The sequence below is a fragment of the Mycotypha africana genome (assembly GCF_025528875.1).
Source record: "Mycotypha africana strain NRRL 2978 chromosome Unknown BDF20scaffold_3, whole genome shotgun sequence".
Taxonomy (NCBI): domain Eukaryota; kingdom Fungi; phylum Mucoromycota; class Mucoromycetes; order Mucorales; family Mycotyphaceae; genus Mycotypha; species Mycotypha africana.
Window position 1 is genome coordinate 1,889,171 of NW_026515727.1, and position 23,179 is coordinate 1,912,349.

Genomic DNA, 23,179 nt, shown 5'->3' on the forward strand with positions numbered 1-23,179 from the left:
TAGAGTCAGACGTTGTTGAAAGTAAATTTTACTCTTGCGGATAAATATCATATTAACTGCAAATACGAGGAAAGTACTGCCATAGGAACAAACTATCTCGCTTCTAGGTTTGAATCAGTGACTTAGGAAGTGATTATCTACGAAGTATCTGCTACAAGTTCTTTCTTTTTTAATTTTTTATGGTTATGATGATGTGTTGGAATAAAGTTAATGTATGAAGAACGAATCTAGAATTATAAGTGCACCAACGCACGATGGATTTAGAAGGTCCTTATCTGTGAACGAGCCCAAGTTTGGTCTGGGCATCGATAAAGTACAAATTATCACATGTTGCTCATTCCCATAGACTGGCAAACGACAGTTAGGAAGCTCCTTCAAGCTGGCTAAAGAGGTGAACATTGACTATACTGGAAGATATTTCAGCCTGTATCATTCAAAGGAAAGAAAATAATGTTGAAAGGATGGAGGGACGCTTTCAGAAACTCTTTAGCCAATGTATGGGTGTGCAGAAACTATTTTGTCTCTTTGGGTTCCATAGCAAAGAAAATTGAACATCAGCCAAAAAAGTGAAGGCGCACAAAAAGCTTAAATGGCCAACATTATAAACATCAAGAGCCAATGCATTTATCCACATGCACTTACAAAAATAGAAACGTTAACAAATAGTGAATTATAAATTTTTCAAGTAATCGCTCTTGTCAATGATAGCTAGTTTCCCTTACATTTGGAAATATATCTGCCTTTTGAATGTTGAGCTACAGGACGCGTTTTTATAGTAAGCTTACTTTTACGTCTGATTTTGTGGTACTCTCTCTTCTTTTGATCGGACCAGCATGTTTGTGTTAAAGAGGTTCCGTATCTGGTACCCGAGTGGCGATCCAATTGAATCGTTTTAATTATTTCTTTCTGATGTAACATGCATACCCTTTCAACTTTCATGGGCCCCAGGGTCGCAATTTTTTGTACAAGCTTTCAAAAACATTTGACAGTAAGGTCACTGTTTACCTAAGCAGTTTTGTGCAAGGGAAAAAAAAAAAAAAAAAGAAAAGAAAAAATACAGAATCACGCATCATTGCCTCATTCATGTCGAGCAGAACGGAAACATGTACCATTTGTTGGATGATACCTTTTGATTTTCAAAGATCCATGCTTGTTCATAGGACTGATGATCATCATCCCCCTCCGTCTGAGACAGCTATCTGCAGGATAGCAAAAAGTACAGTTCAAAATTCAAAGCCTGGTTTTGCACATCTGAGGTTTGTACCACTGAGCATGATTTTTATAAATGTAGCTGTAAGAAAGCAAAAAAAAAAAAAAAAAAAAAAAAAAAAAAAAAAAAAAAAAAAGCCCGAAAAATAAACAAAACAATAGTTACAAGTAAGAATCAGGAGCATATGATGTTTAATCCAAGTTTATTCGTTGTCAGCTATATTCCGCTTGAGTGTTGTCTCGAGTTTTCTTTTCATTTGCCTGTCTTTCTTTACTTTTTGACAAGCTGCTTCTACTATGAGGCGTACTCCCGTGCAAAGGTGGCGGTAGAAAAGTAACAAAGGAGGCTTTCAGTTCCTTGCAGATCATTGACAATAAGCCCGGCCAATAGTATTCGATTCTTGAAAGAAAAAAGAAAATCACAAGGAGATTCAGGCTGTAAAATAGTTGCCTAGCACAATCGTTACACTGACACCTGTAAAATTATGCACCAGATCAAAAGTGGCGGTAGCTCTAATCAAGCAAAATGTAATAGATAGAAGCAATGTCTCTTTGAGCAAGTTAAAAGAATGGAAGCAAAGAGACGGCTTTTCAGTCTATGCACAATCACGCACGCCATGCATTCTGTATTTGTTCATCGATTTCTCTTTAATAAAGGAAACTCTTTTTGTTTATGTCGCTCCCTCCTATTTTCTCTCTCTCTCTCTCTCTCTCTCTCTTTCTTTTTGTACGATGTCTGACCATGACACTTTATACAAATTCTGAAAAAAGAAGGTAGTATTGCGCCTGTTTCGTAATTGAATAGATAACATTCTTGTACAATGTCCATTTCACAAGTATGTCATACAATCTATCGCGACATCTAGACCAGACTGGATAGAGTAGAGAAATGTTGATATAATCGTGATATCAGTAGCAGTATAAAATAGGGCCTCTTTCTCTTGTCAGTTGTTCTACTGTCACTCTGTCACTAAGAGTGATGTACGCACTTTGCATTTGACTTTTTTCAACGTTTGTGTTCTTTTTACTTTGCTTTCTTATTGATTTCCATGTCAAATCTGTCAAAATGTCTTCAGTGTCTTTTTGCACCCGTTCCCCGCCCTAATTCTTTCGACTCCCTTCTTTTTGAATTAGAGTTTTTAATTGAGGACTCTTGTTCTTGATCGAATTCGGAAGCCTTTTCGTGCTCTTATCTCGTCTCTCCAAGGAATGAGAAAAGATAAAAAATAAATCGCTCATTACACAAAAGTTGACTTTTCAACATGCTATCTCACAGTTTCCAACCTTGTCTTGAGTGGTACAGAAGACGTTAAAACCAAGAGAAAGAAAGAAAAAAAAAAGAGACCCTTCAAAACTTGCCTGTCAAAAAAGAAAAAGGCTTTTTTGACAAGTTGTGCTAAAAACATTTGAATAGAACACTATGTCAAAAGAAAGAAAGAGAAAGATAGAAAGAGATATCTAACTATCTATCTCTTGATATGAGAAAAGCTTTTGTTCATTCTTTGACTTTCACAAGCATGAGCAAAAAGTACTCTCTAATCACTTTATTATTATGATTACGATTTTTTTTTTTTCTGTGTACCTTCAATTAGAGCTAAGTGCTTTTTTTCTTTTCTTTGCCGATCAAAACGAGAGATAGAGACGTTTCTCAGTATAATTGTCATGCATGTTCCTTTGAAAAATTTTTGTATAAATACTTGTCATTTCTTACGATTTTATCAAATTTTCTTTCTCTTTCCTCAATTCACTTGTTTACATTTTACATCTACTCAAGTCAATTTTAATAAGAAAAAAATCACATCTGTTCTTAGCGCCTATCAAAATCCAAAAAAAAGTCAAAGCTCTTTCTACCAATAATCCTACTTTTGTTATAAAAATGTTCATGCCATCCAAGACTTCCGCCATCCGATCCACTCAACACCATCCTTCCCGCTCCGGAAGACAGGTAATTTGACATACATGACAGAATTTTGTGTGTGATATAGTTAACTAATAACCTGCAAACTTGTTGAATGTTTCATAGTTCCATCCATTCAAAATCCGTTCATTCAACCATCAAAAGGAACTGTCTTTGTTCAATAACCATGGCCCCAATGGTTGTCCCATTTTACCACCTTTGACATTGCTTTCTCGCCCCTCCACCCACTACCACCGCCATCATCATCATCATCATCATCATCATCATCAACAACATCATCACCGCCACCATTATCACCATCAAGATGCGATGGACATTGACTCTGTATCAACAGACGTCATGTCCATCACTGCTGTCTGCTGCTCTCCTCCTTCCATTCTTTCCGCTCCCTCCTCACCTTCTCCTCCCGTTCCATCTTCACCACCCGCCACCCATAGATGGAAGCGTCACCCCATCACCATCATCGACCTCAAAAAGTATCGACGCAATACTTGTCATAAAAATAACTTTCAACAACTCCTTGCAGCAGCAGCAGCAGCAGTAGCATCATCATCACCGCCACCTTTGTCACCACCTCCTCCATCGCCATCATCGTCTTCCTCTCGTTCTCCTTCTCCTTCTCCTTCTTCCGCACCAGCACCAGCACCATCACCATCACCATCACCATTACGAAAAAAGCCGCCACAACAAAAAATAAAAAATAAAAACAAAAAAAATAGAATAACAAAAACTTCCGCCTCGTCTTCCTCCTCCACCACCACCTTCAGCACCGTCAACAATACCACCGGCAAGAAGCGTAGAGAAAATCTACCCAAACCAGCAATAGCCATCCTTATGGGATGGCTTAAACAACACCGCCACCACCCATACCCAACAGAACGACAGAAGCAAGACCTGCAAAGCGAGACCCAGTTGGGATTAGGCCAGATCAGCAACTGGTTCATCAATGCTCGGCGACGTGTTCTACACAAGCTTGATGAACCAGTTGCTTCTGGTTTGGGTCTCGCTAGCCCTACCACTCCTCGTCCTTCCGCCTCTTCCTCCTCCACCTCTGCTCTCGTTTCTTCTTTGTCCTCTGCTTCTGTCGTCTCTGCTCCTCCTCCTTCCGCTCTTCCCTCCTCCTCCTCCTCCTCATCCTCATCCGCCGATTTTCTCTACGCTTCTGCCGTTTCCGCTTCTTCTTCTTCCTCCTCCTCCTCTTCCATTCCTTGTGCTTGTGCTTCTGCTTCTTCTCCTTCCGTTCCTTCCGCTTCTGTGTCCGCTTCTCTCTCTGTCTCTGCTTCTGCTTCTTCTGCCTCTTCCGTTCCTTCTCCTTCCCCTTCCGCTCCTTTGTCTTCTGCTGTGGTCGCCACAAAGAAGGCAAAAAAGACCGTCCGGCTGGCCGATACCCACACCAAGAGAATCACTCGATCGGTCAGCCGACGTGTTCATCGATAATCCGCTCGTTTCTTTTTTTTTCCCCTTTTCCTTTGCTGCTCCTTCCGTTCCTTTTCTTGAAATTTGATTTTGTTCAAAATCAAATTGTTATAAATCAATAAAAATATATCATTCTTCAATAGCGTCTTTTTCTTTATGTCAAGCTTGTGCATTCCATTGTTTGCTTTTCTCTTTTTTCTTTTTTGAGATTTCAAACATAGCACATGCTTATGATCCATTTTTTTTTTTTTTTTTTTTTTTTTTTTGACCGACATGACAAGATGCCTCGTCTTTGATATACAAGTCAAGGATCTACTGTAATAAGAATGAACGTTGCATGGTAAAGAAAAGGATTTGCAAAACTATTTTTACTGCCTTTAGGAAAAAAGAAAATTTTTTTTTCAAGTACACATTTTCACAAGAGGAAACTCTAACGATAGAGGATGAAAGCCAAGCTCCATTTCTCATTAGCATGATATACTTTTCAACCACTGTCCTCATGCTCAGGATAAGAGCGTGTCAGCAAAGAAAGAAAGCACGCCATTGACTACTCATACAGACCATCCTACTACCAAAGCATGTTTTTTTCTTTTTTCTGTAGTCTTATTTAAAAAAATCAGCTTTTTGGCTCTTGTACACTTTTGCCTCAGTCCAGTAACGACGTTTCTACTCATTTATCAAATGTCAACTAGATAGAGCGACTCATTGCGATCGACTGCTCGTATTTGCCCATGGAAATGATCAAAGCAGACACTTGACATGGCTGGGATCAAAACCTCATTATAGCTTACTTGAAAGCAACAAGGGGAAATCGATTCTTTTTTGCAAAGAGAACAAAACATGTTCATTCTTTGTCAGTTTTGTGTACGTGGCGTCTCTTTATAAACAATGTCTTTAAGGATCACATAGATATCTTGCCATTCAAGGCTTGTCGAGGAAATAGTTTCACCCTCCTTTTGCTGCCTTTTTTTTTTCCCTTTTTTTTTATTTTTTGATCTTGTACAACAGCTTCTCCATGTCCATCCTATTTTTGGAAAAACGACCTTTTTTTTAACGGAGATTAGAATAGGGATTTCCTCTCAAGTGTGGGGGTGGCGGTGAATCCAGGAACAAAACCAAATATTTTTATTTTTTTCATTCATTTCATATTTTTCATAAATGGGCGGTGCAAGACGGAAGACGATCCCTGTTTTTCAGTCAGATAAAGTAGGGTTTTAATGGATGAAAAATAAACAATCCATGTTTGGATGACTTGTTTAGCAAACGAAGGAAAAGAGTTGGGTCGTCTCATTTCAACATAGGAGTTGTCTATAGCTCTTCTCTCGAAAACCACCATCACGTCCCTTAAGCAGACCCAACCATGGATTCCGACAGAAAGCAATCACAAAATAAAAAAGTCAAGCAGAAAAAAGAGAGATTTCTGCCAAACGGATGCAGAAAATGATTTCTTTTTTTTTTTTTTTTTTTTTTTTTTTTTTTTTTTTTACCGCACAGGGATCGGATTTCTCCCAGGTAGAAGGTTTAGGCACGGTATGGATTGGGAAAAAAAACCAAAAAAAAGAAGGGTGTTGGTTTTTCATTTCATCAGGGACCCTTGGATGACAATCTAATCCAATGGTGGTTGTCATGGCAGTATAATCGGGCATCAACGTATCGTGCAAAGGGAATTGAAGCCTATTGAGACAGAAAATACGTCATAAAACCCGTTGGCATGGATACGCTGATGGGGTGGGATCAAGCTGGGTTTTTATTTTAAAAAGAGAGAGAGAGAGCTTGAGTTTAAGGGGGGGAAGGGGAAAAACGGTTGACAGTGTGTTGACATTTCTGATACACGTCTGTACTTGAAAATAAAAACCTTAAAAAAACATACACATCATGACAGTTCTCTGTCATTGGTACTATAACGATCGAAACAGTAGCATTGCAGAATACTCTTGGTCTCTTGCTTAACCAAGCGACCTCAAAGACGGTCAGCAGAATAAAATGTTGACATAGAAAGCGTCTATGCTTTCGGGATTTGAATATAGGACAGGAGAAGAGCCAAATCCACTCGCTTTTTGGGATAGAGGTGGAACGCGTCGTGTGTTATTTCCGTACGGAACCGGGTCTCTCTCTCTCTCTCACTCTCTCTATGCAGAAAAAGTTTCAAAGATTAACAAAAGCTATTTATCTCTCGTTTTTTCTTCAAAAAAGGCATCCATTGCCGTTTAAACGGACCAGGACAAATAAACGCATGTTGACAGAGTGTCGATCAAGCCAATAATACAGTTTTTCCTTAATAATAGACATTGTACAGCAGGTATTCTTTTAGAACGTGCACCCCCAATTGTTGTCTTGGAGTATGACTAATGGATTATGAGAGAAAAAAAAAGAGGGGGGAGAAGGGGGGGACAAGGGCTTTTATTTTTTGAAACAATGGTGTGGTTTTTTGTTTTTATGCAGTTGCACTACATTTTTGCGTATTGTAAAAAGACAAAAGGGGGGGATACAGAAATCCACTAGAGCGATGTAAAACACTAGGTTTTGATGTTTAGTATAGATATGTATATATTTATAAATGTATACATCTGATAAATATTTGGACAAAACATAAAAATATTTAGACAGAATGTCATTCCGACTACTTTATCTGACAGATAAAAGCTGTTTCTTAAAAAAACGCATGACGGAAATAAAGAACAAGGGTTATATTTTGACAGGTCCTAAACCTTGATTTCCGCTTGATGAAACTGTTGAGCATGCGTTTTTTTTTTTTTCCCCTTTCTACTTTATGGCGAGCCAAAGTAAAGATGTTAAAAATCCTTAGAAAAGAGTGTTTGTTGATAATACGGCCCATACGTTCAGTAACAAATCACAGTAAACAACGGTGAAATATGGGAGTCTTCCTTTTTTTTTTTTTTTTTTTTTAAATGAAAAATCATTTTTCAAGTATGAACAGACGGGAAAATATACGGAATGGAAAACATGGGCTGAAAAAAATGTAAAAAGCCTATCTTTGTTACTGATTTTTTTTCAGGTTTAGGTTTGGCTTTTTTTTTGTTGATTGTGCGTGTGGATTGATAGATAGTTAATTTTGTATCTATCAAGGATGCTCTTTTTGGACAAAAACAGTAAGCGCCGCACTAATATGTGCTTACTAAAGAAACTTGAAAGAGTAGACATCTTTTTAACAATGAATCATATCCTAGTAAAAGAGTGGTTTATCTGCTGGATGGCATTTGTGAAATTTCATTCTTTCAGAGTTTGGTCCCGTTGGTATTTCGCATGCAAAAGAAAAAACAAAGTTAGAATTTCAAAAGAACCTTTTGTTACAATTTACATGAATTCTAATTGTAATTTCTCCAAATTACAGAAAAATTAAAAAAAAAAGGTCCTTTGAAAGAACGGGGTCAAATGATTTTTCTGTTACAGACCCAAATAGAGTAAAGAAGCCCTATGCAAACTTTCATGTTGTTTTTGACGCCATTTCAAAAAAGAAATTTTAAAATACCACACTAGATAAAAAAAAAAAAAAAAAAAAAAAGAAAATTTCTACGAAAGTAAGCAGTCATTGGGTGAAAAAAGACATTGGCTGCCCTTTCGTTACCCGTTATTATTTTATTGATAGCAAATAGAATTGTAACGATAACAAAGTGTAACGAATAGAGTTGTTGCAAGCGAATTCTATCTAAAGTAAATCTTTTATGGGGTGGTTCAGATTGTACTACATAAAGGATAGCAAAGGGAAAAAAAAAAAAGGTCCAGACAGAAGATAAACCAGATCTGAACGGAGTTTATTTTAAAGAAAACCGCTGAACCTTATCTTTTTTTCTGTTCTTGCAAAAAAAAAAAAACGCCCTTCACGAAATAGTATATAAAGGAGGTGTTCCTCTCAGGTTCAAAACTGGATTTTTTTTTTTTTTTTTGGCTTACTTTTCTTTCTTTATAAGTACTTTTACTTTTCCATCTTCTTTTGAACCTTTATACCATCTTCTTTTTTGTTTTTATTTGAATACCAGGTTTCTTTGTTTTTCTTTTGTTTTTTTTTTTCCTTTCTCCCTCTTTGTATATACGTGTGTCTTTTGAAAAATGACGTCTACTCTAAGTTCATTGCATTTCTATAATCCATTGCATTCACAGCAACAGCCATCTCAGCATACCTACAAAAGAAGAGTTCAATTGAAGCGTTCTGCATATCAAATCAATGATCCTATTGTACAACAGCAAAAGTTCAAACTGCAATTAGATGTCTACCAAAAGAAAAAGAAGAGTGTACGTTTCCCCGACCAGGAAGAGCAGCTCCAAAAAGTCCGTTATTTCTACAAAACACACGCGCCCACATCCGTACAACAAGATCCACCTGTCATGGAGACGTCGGTGGATGATTACATCTTGACACAGCCCAACTGGTCTGCTGCCAAGACAAAGAGTCAGTTGTTCTTTGATCAGCACAACGTCAAGATCCGTTTGGAATCTGTCAATTTGACAGAAGGCGATCCTTCATTGATGGCCAAGAATCAGTTTTTATTGGAAGGACGTTGTAGAGCTCTCAACCTTTCCTTCCACAAGCTGGTCACTATCCGTTATACATTTGATCTCTGGCGTACTTTTCAAGAAGTCACCGGCACTTTCCGTGAATCCATCCCCAGCACATCCAACACGTGGGATCGCTTTGAATTCTCGATTCCCATTGAAGCAAAAAAGACAACATCACAGACGTTCTATTTGGCGCTCAGATATACTGTCAATGGACAGGAGTTCTGGGACAACAATAATGGATTAAACTACGAGATTGTGATCAGCCCTGATAAGGAAAAGATGGCTCAATACCAACCCTCTACGGAAACAGCAGAGGTTGAAAAGATGATGAAGCGATTAACAATGACTGAACAAGAAGAAGCCAAGGTGGAAGAAAGAATCCATCAGCAACAGCAACAACAACAACAACATACCAGCAACTCTTTCATGAATTACCAGCAAAAGATCAAAGATACCAAGGTGCTCGGCAAACGTTACGATTTCACTGCCTCTCTCACAGCGGCTACACGTAACAGTAAATCTTCCTTCCTCTCACCACCCCCCTCACCACCTGAAACACCCGACGACGATGATGCCATGTTCAACTACTATACCCCACCTCCTATCTACTTTGCTGCTAACAATGGTCAAATCATTTCATCTGTCAAGAATAATACCAAGAAAGAAGAGGTGACAGCCCCTAAATTACGCAAATCCATGATACCATCTCCTACCGAACCTATTCCTATCTCATCATCACCCTCCGTCAAGGCCGCGGCTTCCCTATCATCTTCTCCTATGGCTCCTATCTCCATGGAAGGTTGTTACCAAATGAGTTATTCTGACTTTGTCAACAAATATTGTTTCTACAATTCTCATTCAAGTCCTATTTACAGTACATTATCAAGCTCTCCTTCAGCTGTTTATTCTTAAGATAAGTTTGCTTTTTTGGTTTATTTTTTTTTCCCCTTTGTTCCCTTATCAAAACATACCATTTTTCCGTACTTTTGTATTCTGTATATATTATATATATAAAATATAGTTTTCTTTAATATTCCCCTATTTCCTTTTGCATGTTTAATATCTTTTATCTTTCTCTTTTTTCAAACCAAAAAAAAAAAATTACCCTTGCAAAAAAAAAAAAAAAACCAAAAAAAAAAAAAAAAAAGAATTTTGACTGAAGGAAAATCGCTTTTTCTTCTTTTCACCAGCATATCATTTTTTTTTTTCTACCTTTTTTATTATCATTATAATAAACAGTCTGTATTTTCTGTAGCATATCAAAGCAAAAATTCTTTTTGTTGACTTGAAGAATGTGAGCATAGAGTCTCTGCAGTTTTGTCATCTTTGGATTTTTATGCGTAAAACAAATGTCTTTCTTTTTTTTCCATTTTATCGGTTCAGTGTTCCGTGTCAGATCCGAACACTCCAACACATGATGCGCAGTGTTCATCCACCGTAGAAAAAAGATCAATGACCACAAGACGTCTTCAAAGGGACAGTCCAGTAGATTTTAGACGAAACGTCTCTTAACAGGATACACGTCTGTCTACCATGCTGTTTTCTTTTTTTTTTTTTTTTTTCTAAGGCTCTATTGCATGAGGAAACAAACTCTGGAGCAGGTACCATATTTGGGAATTGCCCTGCGTTTTAAATTTCTGTTTTTTCTTTACCCCTCTCCGTCTCCATCTACTCGCGCTTTTTTTATGCAGCTTTTTTTTATTTTTTTTTAAAAGGCGTCTATAAATAGCAGTAATGGTTTCTTTTCAAAGTCAGCATCACTGGTTCCTGTGTAGGATAAAGTAGAGGAAAATAGAACAATGTATTTGTATCTGAATTAAATCGCTCTACATAAAGCAACTATCGATTGACTTGTTGCAATCAAAACGTCTAGTGTAGGTTGATGTGTATGGGTTGGCCTTTTCTTTTTTTTTTTTTTTTTTCTTTTTTTGACTCAGTGACAAAAAAAGTTTATGCTTCTTTATCATCGTTGCAAAACTCTCCCACACACATGTATATAAATATATTTGTATGTGTCTATAGACCACATAAAACAGGATTGTTTTTTTTTTATTTTAAAATATAAACATACATGCATATCAACTCACTTATAGAATCATTACAAAGTAAAACGACCATTTTACATTGCGTGTGACCTACTTTTTTCCATCTCGCATGCTTATTATCAAAAGAAGTCCCTTGGACAAAGTAAATAACTACCTCCAAAGCCATTCTCCCTTTATGTACTTATTGTATCACAATTCTCAACTATCGAAAAACGCCATGGCCCGCCGTCACCGCCAATGAGACCGTGTTTGCTTTCATAGAAAAGGCAATCAAGCGTAACAGAAGATTTGAAATTGGAAACAAAAAAAAAAGGTTAATTGCACGGTAAGACCACCCATAACTCTATCAAAAACAAATCTACTACCAGTTGTAGTCGTAGTAAGTCGTAGTAGATGGTATTTGATAAGGGAACCTTCTAGCCCTTCTCCGTTTCTCATGTTGGCAAAAAAAAGGTATCGTTTCTTTTTGAAGCCTTTTTTTTTTTTTTTTTTTTTTTTTTTTACAAGTTGCCTGATTCTATTTATCACTGAGGGTTTCATTTGTAATCCAAATATACCTTTAGGAACACAAAACAATTCTTATTTTTTTTTTTTTCTCGCAAACCAAACAGGTTGGCCATTCTACATTTACTTTATACTATGATCTTTTATGTGAGCAAAAACATGTTCAGTTTCAATTTATGTATGAAATAATAAACAAACAAAAACAAAACAGTACTTGTAAATAATCTCGCATCATTCATACTACATGCACTGCAAGCTTAATCAAAATAATGATACTCTGCAGATAGGTAGAGAGAGCACAAACAGTATGCAAAAGGCTAATTTTGTGGGGTTATTTGCCCAACTTTCCCATACTCAACAAGAACAATAATAACAAGTACATTTTACTCATGAGAATATCTTTTTTGCAATGGTAACCAAAAAACAAAAAAAAAAAAAAAAAAAAAAGGCTAATTTCTTAAAGTAAAAAAAAAATAGGCATAGAATCATATCCTATTCAAACAAAAGAACCAAAAAGTATTGGTGATTATGTTTGTATTTGTATTTACGTCTGAGCCCTTGTTTTTCTTTCCAATTTAATCCTAAAAATCTGTTTCTACGTATTATCCAACCATCTAATTTCATGATTTGTACAATTCTGATTTAGTGTTCATCTCTTCGTTCTTTTTATCTCAGTATCAAAAAAGAAGATAGATAGCTATCCATGGCCTTTCCATACTAAAAAAGATATATTGCCTAGAACGTGAGGTTTTTTTTTTTTTTTCTTTTTTGTGTGTTTTTAGCTCGCACACCTCCCCCTTTTTTTGTATGACTTGCTTCTTTTCTTGAGTTACCCTATACAAAGCCGAAAAAGTAAAAAAAGGTGGTTTAAGCGCACCAAAATTGTATTCTTTCAATACAGAGAGATGGATCACTTGATCATAACAAGTGGTAATGAATTTACTTTTCTTAGTTATCCAAGCGGGAGCGCGCAAGAGAATATCCCATTGCAGAGAGATCGAATCTGATCGTTGGTTTTCTCCATTGCAACATAACATCATTTCCTATGAAAATTCGTCTTTTTACCTATCACCAACATTAAGAAAAAAAGAAACTCAGTTCCTATCTCGCTCGCTCGCTTTATCTTCTCTCGCTCAATGCATGTTGTCCTCTCTTCTTTATCAGCTTATCAACAGTATACATATCAGGCATTCATTGAGAACGGGGACTAAAACCGAAAAGGGGGAAAAGCTGATTCGTTCATGCTAATAATCTGGGGAAAAAGGCGGTAAACCTTGGTTTTTTTTTGGTTCTTTTTTTTTTTTTGTTGACAATATCTCCGGTTTCAAAGGATATGAAAAAGGACCTACTACTGTTACAGTGTAACAAAAATGGTTAACTCGATACACAAAAAGGGAGAGAATCTAGGAGAAAGATAAGCCAAAAACTGTAAATCGAAAAAAACGGAATCCACTTTTGTGCAGGCCTATCCTCATTGAAATGGCCAAAAGAACGGATGCACTCATATCACAGTCACTTGATTTAGCAACGTTTATTCCTCAAAAAGCCGCTACAGGTAGCGCGTACGGCGTTGATGAAGCGATCTACACGAAAAAAATACGTTCAGTAATAGCGCCGGTTTTTATGAAACGGTTCCGCAGTGTAACTCTTTTTTTTTTTGTTTAAAAATAAAAAAGGCCATGAACATCTTGGAATTGAATTGCTTTATTTAGACAAAGAAAAAGAAGTGATATGGAGAAGGAAATGGTGATAAAAAACACACTAACCATAATTAACAAAAAAGAAGAGATAATCTCACTCGCAATGCATTCTATTCGATTTCCTTACATAATAACTCAAAGGGATCTCTTTACATGTGGTACATAAAAAAGGCGGCAACTAAAAGCGGGTAATGATAACAGGTAGCACAAGTAACCGCCGTTTTGGTGCAAGAAACGAAGGAAATTCTTAAATCGATAGATCAATTCAAAAGAGAATTTTCATTATGATTCTTGGTGACACAAGGCAGGAATTTATCCTTGTACCAGAACTTGCTCGTTTTATTCCTTTGTAGGTTTGAAATTTCTGCCGTATTTCAAACAGAATTTGCAAAACTTTTGTGTACCGTCTCAAAATCATACACTGTGAATGTCATCCTACAATACACCCCCACCCTTACGTCAGAGGAGGGGGCTGCTCACTCACTCCTGAAATTATCCAAAGAAAATGCAACCCATCCATCCTCCCTCACCTCCAGAAAATGGTCTCAAAGTGCATGGCCTTCGTCAACATGTTTTATTATGTCAAGAAATAAATGACCAATAGCGATTCAAAGGGGATAATTGTTCTTGCTCTGTGAAAAGTATCTTGTTGGAATAGACAAATCGAGGCTCCACCTCATCTCGGCTATAAAAAAATCGTCTTCCATTCATGGCTGGCTTCCATCCATAAAGAGGCTCGTCATCACATCGTCGATGGGTACAACCCACCTCGAGAACCTTAATGTGAGCATTCGTACTGTGGATCATCTCTAATAGCGGTGGAACGAGCCGGAAGTCTCTCTTGAAGGCGATTTGTGCCAAATTGAGATAAAAAAGATGGGGTAGGCCTGCTATGAACGCCCTCAAGCCGTCTTGGCTGATATGCCGACAATAGGCAAGCGATACATACTTTACATGCTGAAGCAAGTCGGATGGCTGTTTCATCCATCGCTCCAACACGGTATCCGTGAGGCCATCATGGCCCCCCATGTCCAGCGACTTTATCTTTCTCCCCACCGATCGGACGATGCGTCCAAGGCAGTCAGCACAAAATCGAGTACTGCCAATACCATTCATGCTCATATCCATGTTGAGTTCCACCAGGTCGTGGCTGTTTTCAATGAAATCGATAAAAGGAGAGCAGCAGCTTAATACGTGGCATCCTTTGACGCTCAGATGCGTCAGCTGGGTCACCTTCCGCAGACTTGAAAAAAGACGACCTGTCACCCGCGTATAGGCCATGTCAAGTTTACGTAACCTCTGGCAGTGTTCGGATGCAGCGAATGTGTCGAAAAAAGGAATAAAAAAGTTTTCTTGCGACAGCGCGACGCACATGTAAAAGGAGATGGACTCGAGCTTGGCTGGGATCAGCCAGTCGTCGTGCACAACAGTGGTTGCTTCCTTCAAGCCTACGTCTTTGCCACCCTCTTCATCCTCCCCCAAGAGCTCGCTTTTGGCTGCATCTTGCGTGGAGGAGGCCCATCCAGCCCGTGCCCGTGGTCGGGTCGACCTGTCCATCCGTACTTTAAGAAATCGCTCCAGACCAGGAATCATGCTCCTATCACCAATGTCTATAAATTCAATCGTCGTGAGCCTTGTTTCATGATGGAATATCGGCTGCCTGAGACTGGAGTTGGCATAAGCGCGCAACGTCTGTTCTCCTATAGACAGTTCCTCTAAATAGTAGCAATTTCGAAGGATCTCCGTCAGCTCTTCGGCGACGATCACCTTATCGGCTTCCCTCTTTGTCAAACGCGCGCCTCGAGTCGTCAAACTCGATAGATCCAATCGTCGTGTGTAACATCGATTGTTGTGGTTGGCTTTGAGCGATCCTCCGAATGCATAATATTGATTCAGTGTGTTCAACATGACGTTTCTATACAAAAGTCGTATGGTACCGTTGTAGAACCATCGATTGACTCGACAAAGCGAAGCTCTATCTTTGCTCGATGGACAATGCTGTGCTATCAATTCCACCAACTCTAACGAAAGGTCTCTCATCCTTCTCTCGCTGATTTGGAGAATACAAAAAAAAAAAAAAAAAAAAAAAAAAAAAAGTAGAAAAGAAACGAATCATGCTTTGAAGCTCAAACTTCTCACGATAAGAATTACTCTCTGCACGTCCATCTGATTGGCTAACTGCATCAGAGATCATGCTACAGTAATAAATATAGCACAGACCGTGAAAGAAAACACACATCATCTGTTCTATCAGAGGATATAGAAACTACCCACCAGCCAAAAAAAGAGCACAAGACGAGCAGTACGCAGTAAACGCATCATTTTGTATGTTCTTTCATGTTCAATCTTTGCAGATCAAACAATAGCAGTCTGTCTTGGAATAGAGGTGAGCGGTTTCACATTTTGAAAAAAAAAAATGCACATTTACACTTTTTGAAAATGTATAACTGAATGGTATGAGAGGCTGGTTCCAATAAGTTTGGGAAAAAACCCTCAATAAGAATGAGATAAATAACCTTTAAAAGATTGGGAACAGTAGAGTATTTTCATACCTTCATCCGCTACTGCCCAACTTTCTTTTGGATTTGCTCCACAACAACTTTTTCGATGTCCGACATGCCCGCTCTTGTGCAAACAATGAAAAAATCCTATTGAAAAAAGCAGGTAGGAAAGAGCATACAGCACTTAACCAAGGCTTTGTTATTTTTCCTAGAGTGCACATTGCTAACTGTATCATAAATTCTACACTCGTGTCCTCCTGTAAAATCGAAAAAAAAACCAGCAGTGCAAATGCATGACACACACACTTTGATCTGAGTAGCTCATGAAGCTGTATTTTGTTTTTTAACTTTTTGATGACATTTAAAAAAGTTGCTATTTTTTCTTTTTCTGGCGACTAGAATACATATTAAGCTGTCGTGCTTAAATTGACTCATTGAGATGTCAGGACTACAGTAAAGTAGGACAACAAAACGAGTCATTCCAATCATATTCATGGCGACAGAAGCATGGAAGAAGAAGCATGGCATGCTGTTGGTCAGTTTTTACTTATGAAAGACCTTTATGACTATACCACATGCGCTTTTTTTCACTTGCGTACTGCTGCTGTTGGTACTAAAGCGATGATTCAATATCCACTTCAAAAGAAATTGCCATAGTAGATGTTTAAACCATTCTTTTTAATTGTGTCATCTTCTTTTGACATGTTGCGCATTATTATTATTATTCTGATGGGTTATGATGATACGATGACGAGGATGTCTATTTTCATTATTATTATTACTATGAGGATGTTCAGGATAACTGTCTTCAAAGAGCATGTCATCTGGAGTATAAACGGAAAATGTGTTGGATGTGATGGATAAGGTGGATGTGCGGTCGTCTTCCACTTCTTTCCGCTTTTCTGCTAGTGGGAGGAACTCGTCATTCAGCAGCAGAGGAGGTGGCAACAGTGGCTGTTGTACAGGAGCCGTCCATGTGTCTTTTTGCTTTGCGGTAGCTGCAGCCGTCGTAGGCATAGGGAAAGAGGAGGGGAGGAATTGTACAGTATCCACGTTACTATCCACTCGACTGCCTGGCAAAGTAGAGCCGTCCAATAACACATCTGCATTATGATGTGTGTATCGGGTAGCGGCTGTAGAAACACTCGTGTTTGTTCTGCTTGGACTGCGGTGAGGATGACCATTCGCAGCAGCGAAATAGGAAGATTGAGAGTGAGAAGAACGGTGGTGATAGCCCTTGTGCTGATGGCGGAGGTGGTGGTAATGACTTGAAGGAGAAGGCGAGTAGTATGGACTGCTGTCATCGAAGGGATGGCTTGGAGGGAAAAACAGAGGATGCATCGTAGTGCTTATGTCAAGTGTTGTCGCATGTGGGTATAAGTTGTGCTGCTGCGCATCCTGTTCATAGGTGTTACACACTGGACTAGAGCTGTGATGGTACATGTCGAACGGAAGGGGTGAAGGAGGCGTCGTGATGCGTGTGGCATGCACACCCTTTCTAATCTGAGCCATGCTAGGTGGAGATAGAATGACAGACGCCCCTTCTACCGCATCATTTTCTGACACGTTTCGTTGCTGCAGAGTCGTATCCACGTCCAATGCCGCCGTCCTCGAAAACCCAACAAAACTCGAATCAAACGCTGCTTCTGCTGCTTGATAAACTCTTCTCGTTTCTAGTATTTCATAGTCTGTTAAGCGTAACCGAGGAACGGACAGTGCTTCAACGACTGCGTCTGTTGTTGCTTCGTACTTTTCACTTTCATATCTTCCATCAAATGTTCTTCTTTTTCTTCCTCCTTGTACTTCCTCGTCTTTCTTCTTCTTTACGTCATCTGAGGTTGTATCGCACGCATTGTGGACTGCAGGATCAATGATACCGTGCCATCGTGTCCGTTGACCATGGGATCTTGGCCACACATCATACCAATACTCTGCCTGGTTACTTTGCCATACAGCTAACAAAGGAAACCAAACAGCGTACAGCGGCAGAGACAACAGGCAATACAGAATAAACCAACAAATATACCGAAACTGCCGTCTCAGCATGAAAAACAAGAAATGCAAAACAACCAGTCCGGTGAAAGAGCAAGCAATAATGACATACGCCATGCCATATTGCCCCAAAGCGCGTCCAAAGACACCGTATAAATACACAATAATCGGCGTAAAAAAGACCCTATCGAGGACCTCGGTGGTGGAAAGGAGCCAATAGGTGAAGCCCAGGTGCCACGCCGCTCGCTGAAATTCCAATTGCGCGTGAAATGTGGCACGAAGATGGCGCACTTGATGTCCTTGTAAAGAAAAGAATCGGGTAGGTAGTGTGGTATAACCCACTGCTTCGGGCTCGAACCCCAGATGATGTCGAGGATGCGATTTCAATAGAAGAAGAGGGAGGATTTTATCTTCACCTAAAAGCAAGACATTGGCCCTATGCATCGTATTGGCCTGAGGGGTCGAAAATCCTCGTATAACAGTTGGATGAACACAGCAAAGCTGACGATTCAAAGTTTTGCCGAATATGAAACGGGACTCGGGACGCATGCCATGATGAACGGATGCTGCTGCTGCTGCTGCTGCTGTATCAGCAAACGGATTCCTTTGATCTTGCACCGTGGATCTTGGATGGCCACCCGTACTACTCGGGTGTACCATGTACGGATGTTGGCGGAAATGCAGTTGGGATGGAGGATGGGCTGTTACGGCTGCTGTCGTAGTGGCTGTCGTAGTGGTAGCAATCGATTCATCTTCTTCATCTGAAGAGGAGCCGATTTTGCGGCTCTTTTCTTTATCGAATGGGTCTTGAAAAGGATTTGTGATAATAATCTCATCACTCATCTTTGCAGGCCATCCATCTCCTTGATGATCAAGCGACTGCCTCCCATTGTAACATTTTGGGAAGGTTTCCACATCACAAGCACGGCTTTTGACGCTATGTTGATATGCCTTGAACTTTTTCCAGAAAGGAGTGTCGTGTTTCGGTTGTTGTTGTTGTAAGGTGAATCGCCTATCCGTTTCCTTCCAGACTCTATACATCACTAGCCCGCCATTGATCGTCATCACACTTTTCAAACAAGCTTCAAAAGCAAACGCAGAAAAATAAGTCATGTAGATAGGAAAAATCTGCAGCATGGTCGTCAAATTCTCTTCAGGATTCGCAGGACGTACATGCCCACTGATAGCCAACATGTTTGGATCCTGTTCAAGTCTCAATACCAAACGCTGTACGACATCATTTTGTATTTGAATATCTGCATCTGTCACCATGACATATTTGAACAATCGGGGGTCTATGCCCAACACATTGTAACATTGATTAAAGATTTCATAGTCGAGAGGCGTCATGAGATTGTCAGCTAGGTTGGAACAGCGCTCAAGAAAACTGAACAAGATCAAAAGCGAATCTCGTTTTCCTCTATTGCCAGGCGGTGCCAACCTATCCGCCATCTTGTCACACTGCTTCGTTTTCCTTTGAAATAGTAGCTGTATTCTTTGTCGTAATTGACTTGACTTTTCTTTTTCTTGTTGTTGTTGTTGTTGTTGCTGTTGCCCCTTTTGGGAATATTTTTCTTGCTCTTGCTCTTGACCTACTTTCACAATAACAAGATAGGGGACTCGATTTCGACCTGTTTCAAAAAATCCCGAATAAACACATGCACAGTTGAATCGTTTTTGATGTTGACCCAAGGATGAATAAGGCTGTGGCCAGGGTTTTTCTGTACGACTGTAGCCTAAATATTGAAGCAATAGAATATGTGTCTCTATCCGTTCTTGTGCACTGATGGTCACACCATCACAAATGAAAACGAGTATCTTGCTACGGTCATCGTAGGTGGTGCGAGAGACAGAATCGATCGTTTGTTTCAGTGTTTCTGCAGATTCAGAGAAGCATGGTATCATTAGTACGACATAAGGCCATGGTTGTTGATGTTGTTCTTGCATAGAGTTGACATGCGAGAAAGTGTTTATGTGAGCCATCGATGATGCTATGGACAAAGAGGGAAGCAAGCATCGTTTCTGAATAAAGGTAGCTCGAAATAGTTGAGCTAGGTTCATTTTTATCAGAAAGTAAATCAAGCCTACGCCCATGGTGGCCCACAAAGCAGGATTGATGCGTCGACAATCGGATGAAATATAAGAGGGTACGACTCCCTTCCGGAAAAGATGAATGAGACAATTGCGGTAAAGTGCAGCGTTTTCGGTCACATTCCCTTCAAAATATTCAGAGATATCTTTTCCGAGGTTGATGTACAAAAACATGGTCAAATCCAATGGCAAAAACATCCTGTCTAAAGCAAATGAACGAGAACTGAGTGTTGAGGAGAGTGGAATAATATTGGTTGCGCCTGTGAGATAGGTTGTGACATCCAGCACATAGCCGTCCAGAATGACATAAGCTTGCTTGGTGGAATTATCTGACGAAGGTAGACCATTATACAATTTGTAAATGACGTTTGGATCGTACTCTACATCTGTAAGATACAAGAGTAAGTATTATAAACTATTCCCCATCTGTGACATAAGGATCACTACCTCCTTTTACTGGTAACATGCTTAACTCAGCCTCCACCTCTGGTCCATAAAAACAAGGACTGCCTGTTACGTTGGGCTGATTGGGCATAGGACATTGTAATAGCTGTTTGACATTGGAGATCGTTTCGTATGTATAGCCTGGATTCGACTCGAGCACAAAATCTAACCAAGCATCTGCTTCTTCTGCTTTATTCTGACCAAAAACACAATCGTTGACAATACTATCGGCATAGAAGGCTTTGTTGGACGGTCGATTCAAAACCATAAATGTGGGGAAATTGTTGGATAGATCGTGATGAGGATACTGGTTGACCCATTGCACCATAGCATTTTTTGTTGCAAAAGAAGGAGAAGAAGAATCTACAGATCTCCAATCCACCGCCTTCCCATGAATAGCAGCCATTTTTGAATCATTAGCAAAGACTTCGTTGTATTCGTACGTTTTATCTGGATCACAGAAATAGCTCGAAATAAATTCTAGCCACACACAGAAAAAACCTGCTGAAAGTAAAAATAGAAAGAGGATGGCTATTTTTTCTCTCCAAGCATTACGAGATGCTGTTATTCGATAACCCAACACATTTCAGAGAATGTCATTTGACAATGGCAGTGAAGATGTCGGAAAGCAAAGATTTTCGTTAATACAGTGAATAACTGAGAACAAAATAAAAAGTGTACCTGAGGTTTTCATCCCGCCCACATAGCAAAGTATAAAATCTGGGATGAAAAATGTCAAACATCGAGAGAATGCGATCCAGATAAGCCTTCTACAAGAGAGATGTCTATTGTACGAACAAGAGTAGTTGTCAACTCTCATGCATTTAATTGAGATAAAGCCTGTATCACCATAGAAATTTAAAGAGAAGAAAAAAAAAAAAAGAAGGAAAAGAAAATGTGAAATCGAACTGCTTAATGAAGACTGTTCAGGAGGCAGCCGAGAGATAGAGTAACAGTGCGGCTCTTATAAAAGTCAATGGCGGTTCCTGAAAAACAAATGCCTGCTTTCCAAAATTGAATGACGCGCCAACTAAAAATTATATAAAGTATGACTTGATGAGCTTCACTTTGTCATGCCTTTATTGATGATGAACTTCTACAGCAGGTTTCGTTTATAAAAACAACAATTACTCATCTCAAATAGACGGTTATTAGAAGCTCTCAACATACTTCAAATATGCCCATGACACTACTATGTATACAACCGTTATTAAGACATCCTATGACCGGAACCGGCTACCCTATAGCATTTCTTTTTATTCAAGATTATAGTTTATTTCTTCCTGTGAATTTTTTTGCCTTATACAATCTGTTGTTGGTGTTATCGTTCATCAACAAAGATTACGACTAACATTACCGCTACTGCTTAATCCAAAGTCCTCTCGGACGCTCAACTACACTGACGCTGCTTCCATCTAGTGCGAGCATGGATGGAAACAGTATGTCGAAAGTCAGGATTGAGTAAGGGCGAGGATGAATGACTTGAACAATAGGATAAGTGACCAGGGTAGGCCTGATTTTACTAACAAACTCTCTGCTCTCATCCAAAATACTGGTTACTTGATGTTTGCCGATTTTTTGATTACTTATAATAATATAATCTTAAAATAGTACCTTTGTCCCAATATCTCTATAGAAATTTGACATTTTCAGCTCTAAACAACTTTTTTTTTTTTTTTAGATACAAAAAGAATTAGACGAGTCGATACACTTTCTTATGAACGATGTAGAATAGAACTAATTTTCGCTCGTATCACAGCCAATATAGGAAGAAAGAGATCAGAGAAAAGAAGATAAAAAGAAGAGAACTAGCTTAAAACGATATCAATAAAGGGCGAAATTGCTCAATTGCTTTATTGGATGCATTTATAGAACTGATAAAATACTGCCCTGGGAACTTTACTATGAAATGGATGTTGATTTGATGCCAAGTAGTATTGATCAATGAGGCCATACGCTGTATTCCAAAAGTAAACGCGATTGATTACTTTGACAATCAGCTTTTATCACCATTGGAACAAAACATTCGGAGCTTCATATCTTCTGTTAGGAAACGACAACTATTACTGGCTAATAAGACAAGTGCTTGCTTGTATTTTCCCTCAAAGACATAATCATATCAACCACAATAGAATGAAAAAAACACCCTCAAGCTCAGTGTTCATTTCATAGCTAAGAAACAGTGTATTTACTAAGTGAGAGGCATAATTTAGAGGATGAACGCGCTGCAAATAGTCAGAGAAATTGAGCTATGTGCACAAGTTCGCCGATCTTCATGGAAATCACCCAAAAATACGAGATGAAAACTGTCAAATAACATGGATATGGAGCAGGTCTCTTTCAGTTTCTTTAATACTCATACGTAAAAAGGATACAGACATACTGTAGCCAATATCATTAGCATGCTCTGATAGGTTATATTCTTTACACCACCATCATTAGAATGGTTGACTCTATCATCAGCATACTCAAAGGTGGATAGCAGGCCTCGATCGCACTATATTTTACTACTACTACTTGGCGATAAATAGGGCTTTGCCTGCGTGAGTAGTTGGAAAAAGATATTAGCTGCTTGGGGAATTGTACGCCGTTTTCTTCGTCTCCGTGTAACTTTGGTACTGAAATTTCCTGTACAACTCCCTTTTTTGAAAATGAAAATCAATTGTACATTAAGCAGCAGTAGTGGTAAAAGTGGTTATTTGTTTGTGGTCAGCACATTGTTACTTTTTTAATATTTCTTTTTTCTTTGCAATTGTACACTTTTTTTTTTTTTCTTTCTGCTTCTCCTCTTTTTTTTTTTTTTGGTTTTTTAGTTTTTTGATTTTTTTTTTTTTTTTTTTT

At 38.8% G+C, this 23,179-nt stretch overlaps 5 protein-coding genes across 5 annotated transcripts; 3 read left to right on the forward strand and 2 right to left on the reverse strand.

Moving 5' to 3' along the window:
- Positions 1-1,083: 1,083 nt before the first annotated feature.
- On the forward strand, positions 1,084-1,547 carry BDF20DRAFT_834098 (uncharacterized protein; the record flags this gene model as incomplete). The annotated part of the gene is made up of 3 exons (XM_053078709.1): positions 1,084-1,256; positions 1,292-1,293; positions 1,372-1,547. 3 exons carry the CDS (start codon positions 1,084-1,086, stop codon positions 1,545-1,547), a joined length of 351 nt encoding a protein of 116 aa, XP_052938406.1.
- Positions 1,548-3,085: 1,538 nt separating this feature from the next.
- On the forward strand, positions 3,086-4,564 carry BDF20DRAFT_911685 (uncharacterized protein; the record flags this gene model as incomplete). The annotated part of the gene is made up of 2 exons (XM_053083857.1): positions 3,086-3,154; positions 3,233-4,564. The coding sequence occupies 2 exons, from the start codon at positions 3,086-3,088 to the stop codon at positions 4,562-4,564; spliced, it is 1,401 nt and encodes a 466-aa protein (XP_052938407.1).
- A 3,875-nt stretch (positions 4,565-8,439) lies between these two features.
- Positions 8,440-10,180, forward strand: BDF20DRAFT_860832 (putative phosphatase regulatory subunit-domain-containing protein). Its single transcript, XM_053080541.1, has one exon. The coding sequence runs from the start codon at positions 8,612-8,614 to the stop codon at positions 9,971-9,973; it is 1,362 nt and encodes a 453-aa protein (XP_052938408.1). The 5' UTR covers positions 8,440-8,611; the 3' UTR covers positions 9,974-10,180.
- A 3,655-nt stretch (positions 10,181-13,835) lies between these two features.
- Positions 13,836-15,384, reverse strand: BDF20DRAFT_860838 (uncharacterized protein). The gene has a single exon (XM_053080542.1). The coding sequence runs from the start codon at positions 15,348-15,350 to the stop codon at positions 13,893-13,895; it is 1,458 nt and encodes a 485-aa protein (XP_052938409.1). The 5' UTR covers positions 15,351-15,384; the 3' UTR covers positions 13,836-13,892.
- A 2,278-nt stretch (positions 15,385-17,662) lies between these two features.
- BDF20DRAFT_817079 (chitin synthase-domain-containing protein) lies at positions 17,663-21,158 on the reverse strand (the record flags this gene model as incomplete). The annotated part of the gene is made up of 5 exons (XM_053077221.1): positions 17,663-18,446; positions 18,762-19,244; positions 19,320-20,280; positions 20,342-20,899; positions 21,020-21,158. Coding segments are annotated over 5 exons (2,925 nt in total), but the record flags the coding sequence as incomplete, so codon positions are not given.
- Positions 21,159-23,179: the final 2,021 nt, after the last annotated feature.

Bases quoted from the DNA above. Each gene is read 5' to 3' on its own strand.
- BDF20DRAFT_860832 (XM_053080541.1), top strand. From the start codon at position 8,612: ATGACGTCTACTCTAAGTTCATTGCATTTCTATAATCCATTGCATTCA.
- BDF20DRAFT_860838 (XM_053080542.1), bottom strand. From the start codon at position 15,350: ATGAGAGACCTTTCGTTAGAGTTGGTGGAATTGATAGCACAGCATTGT.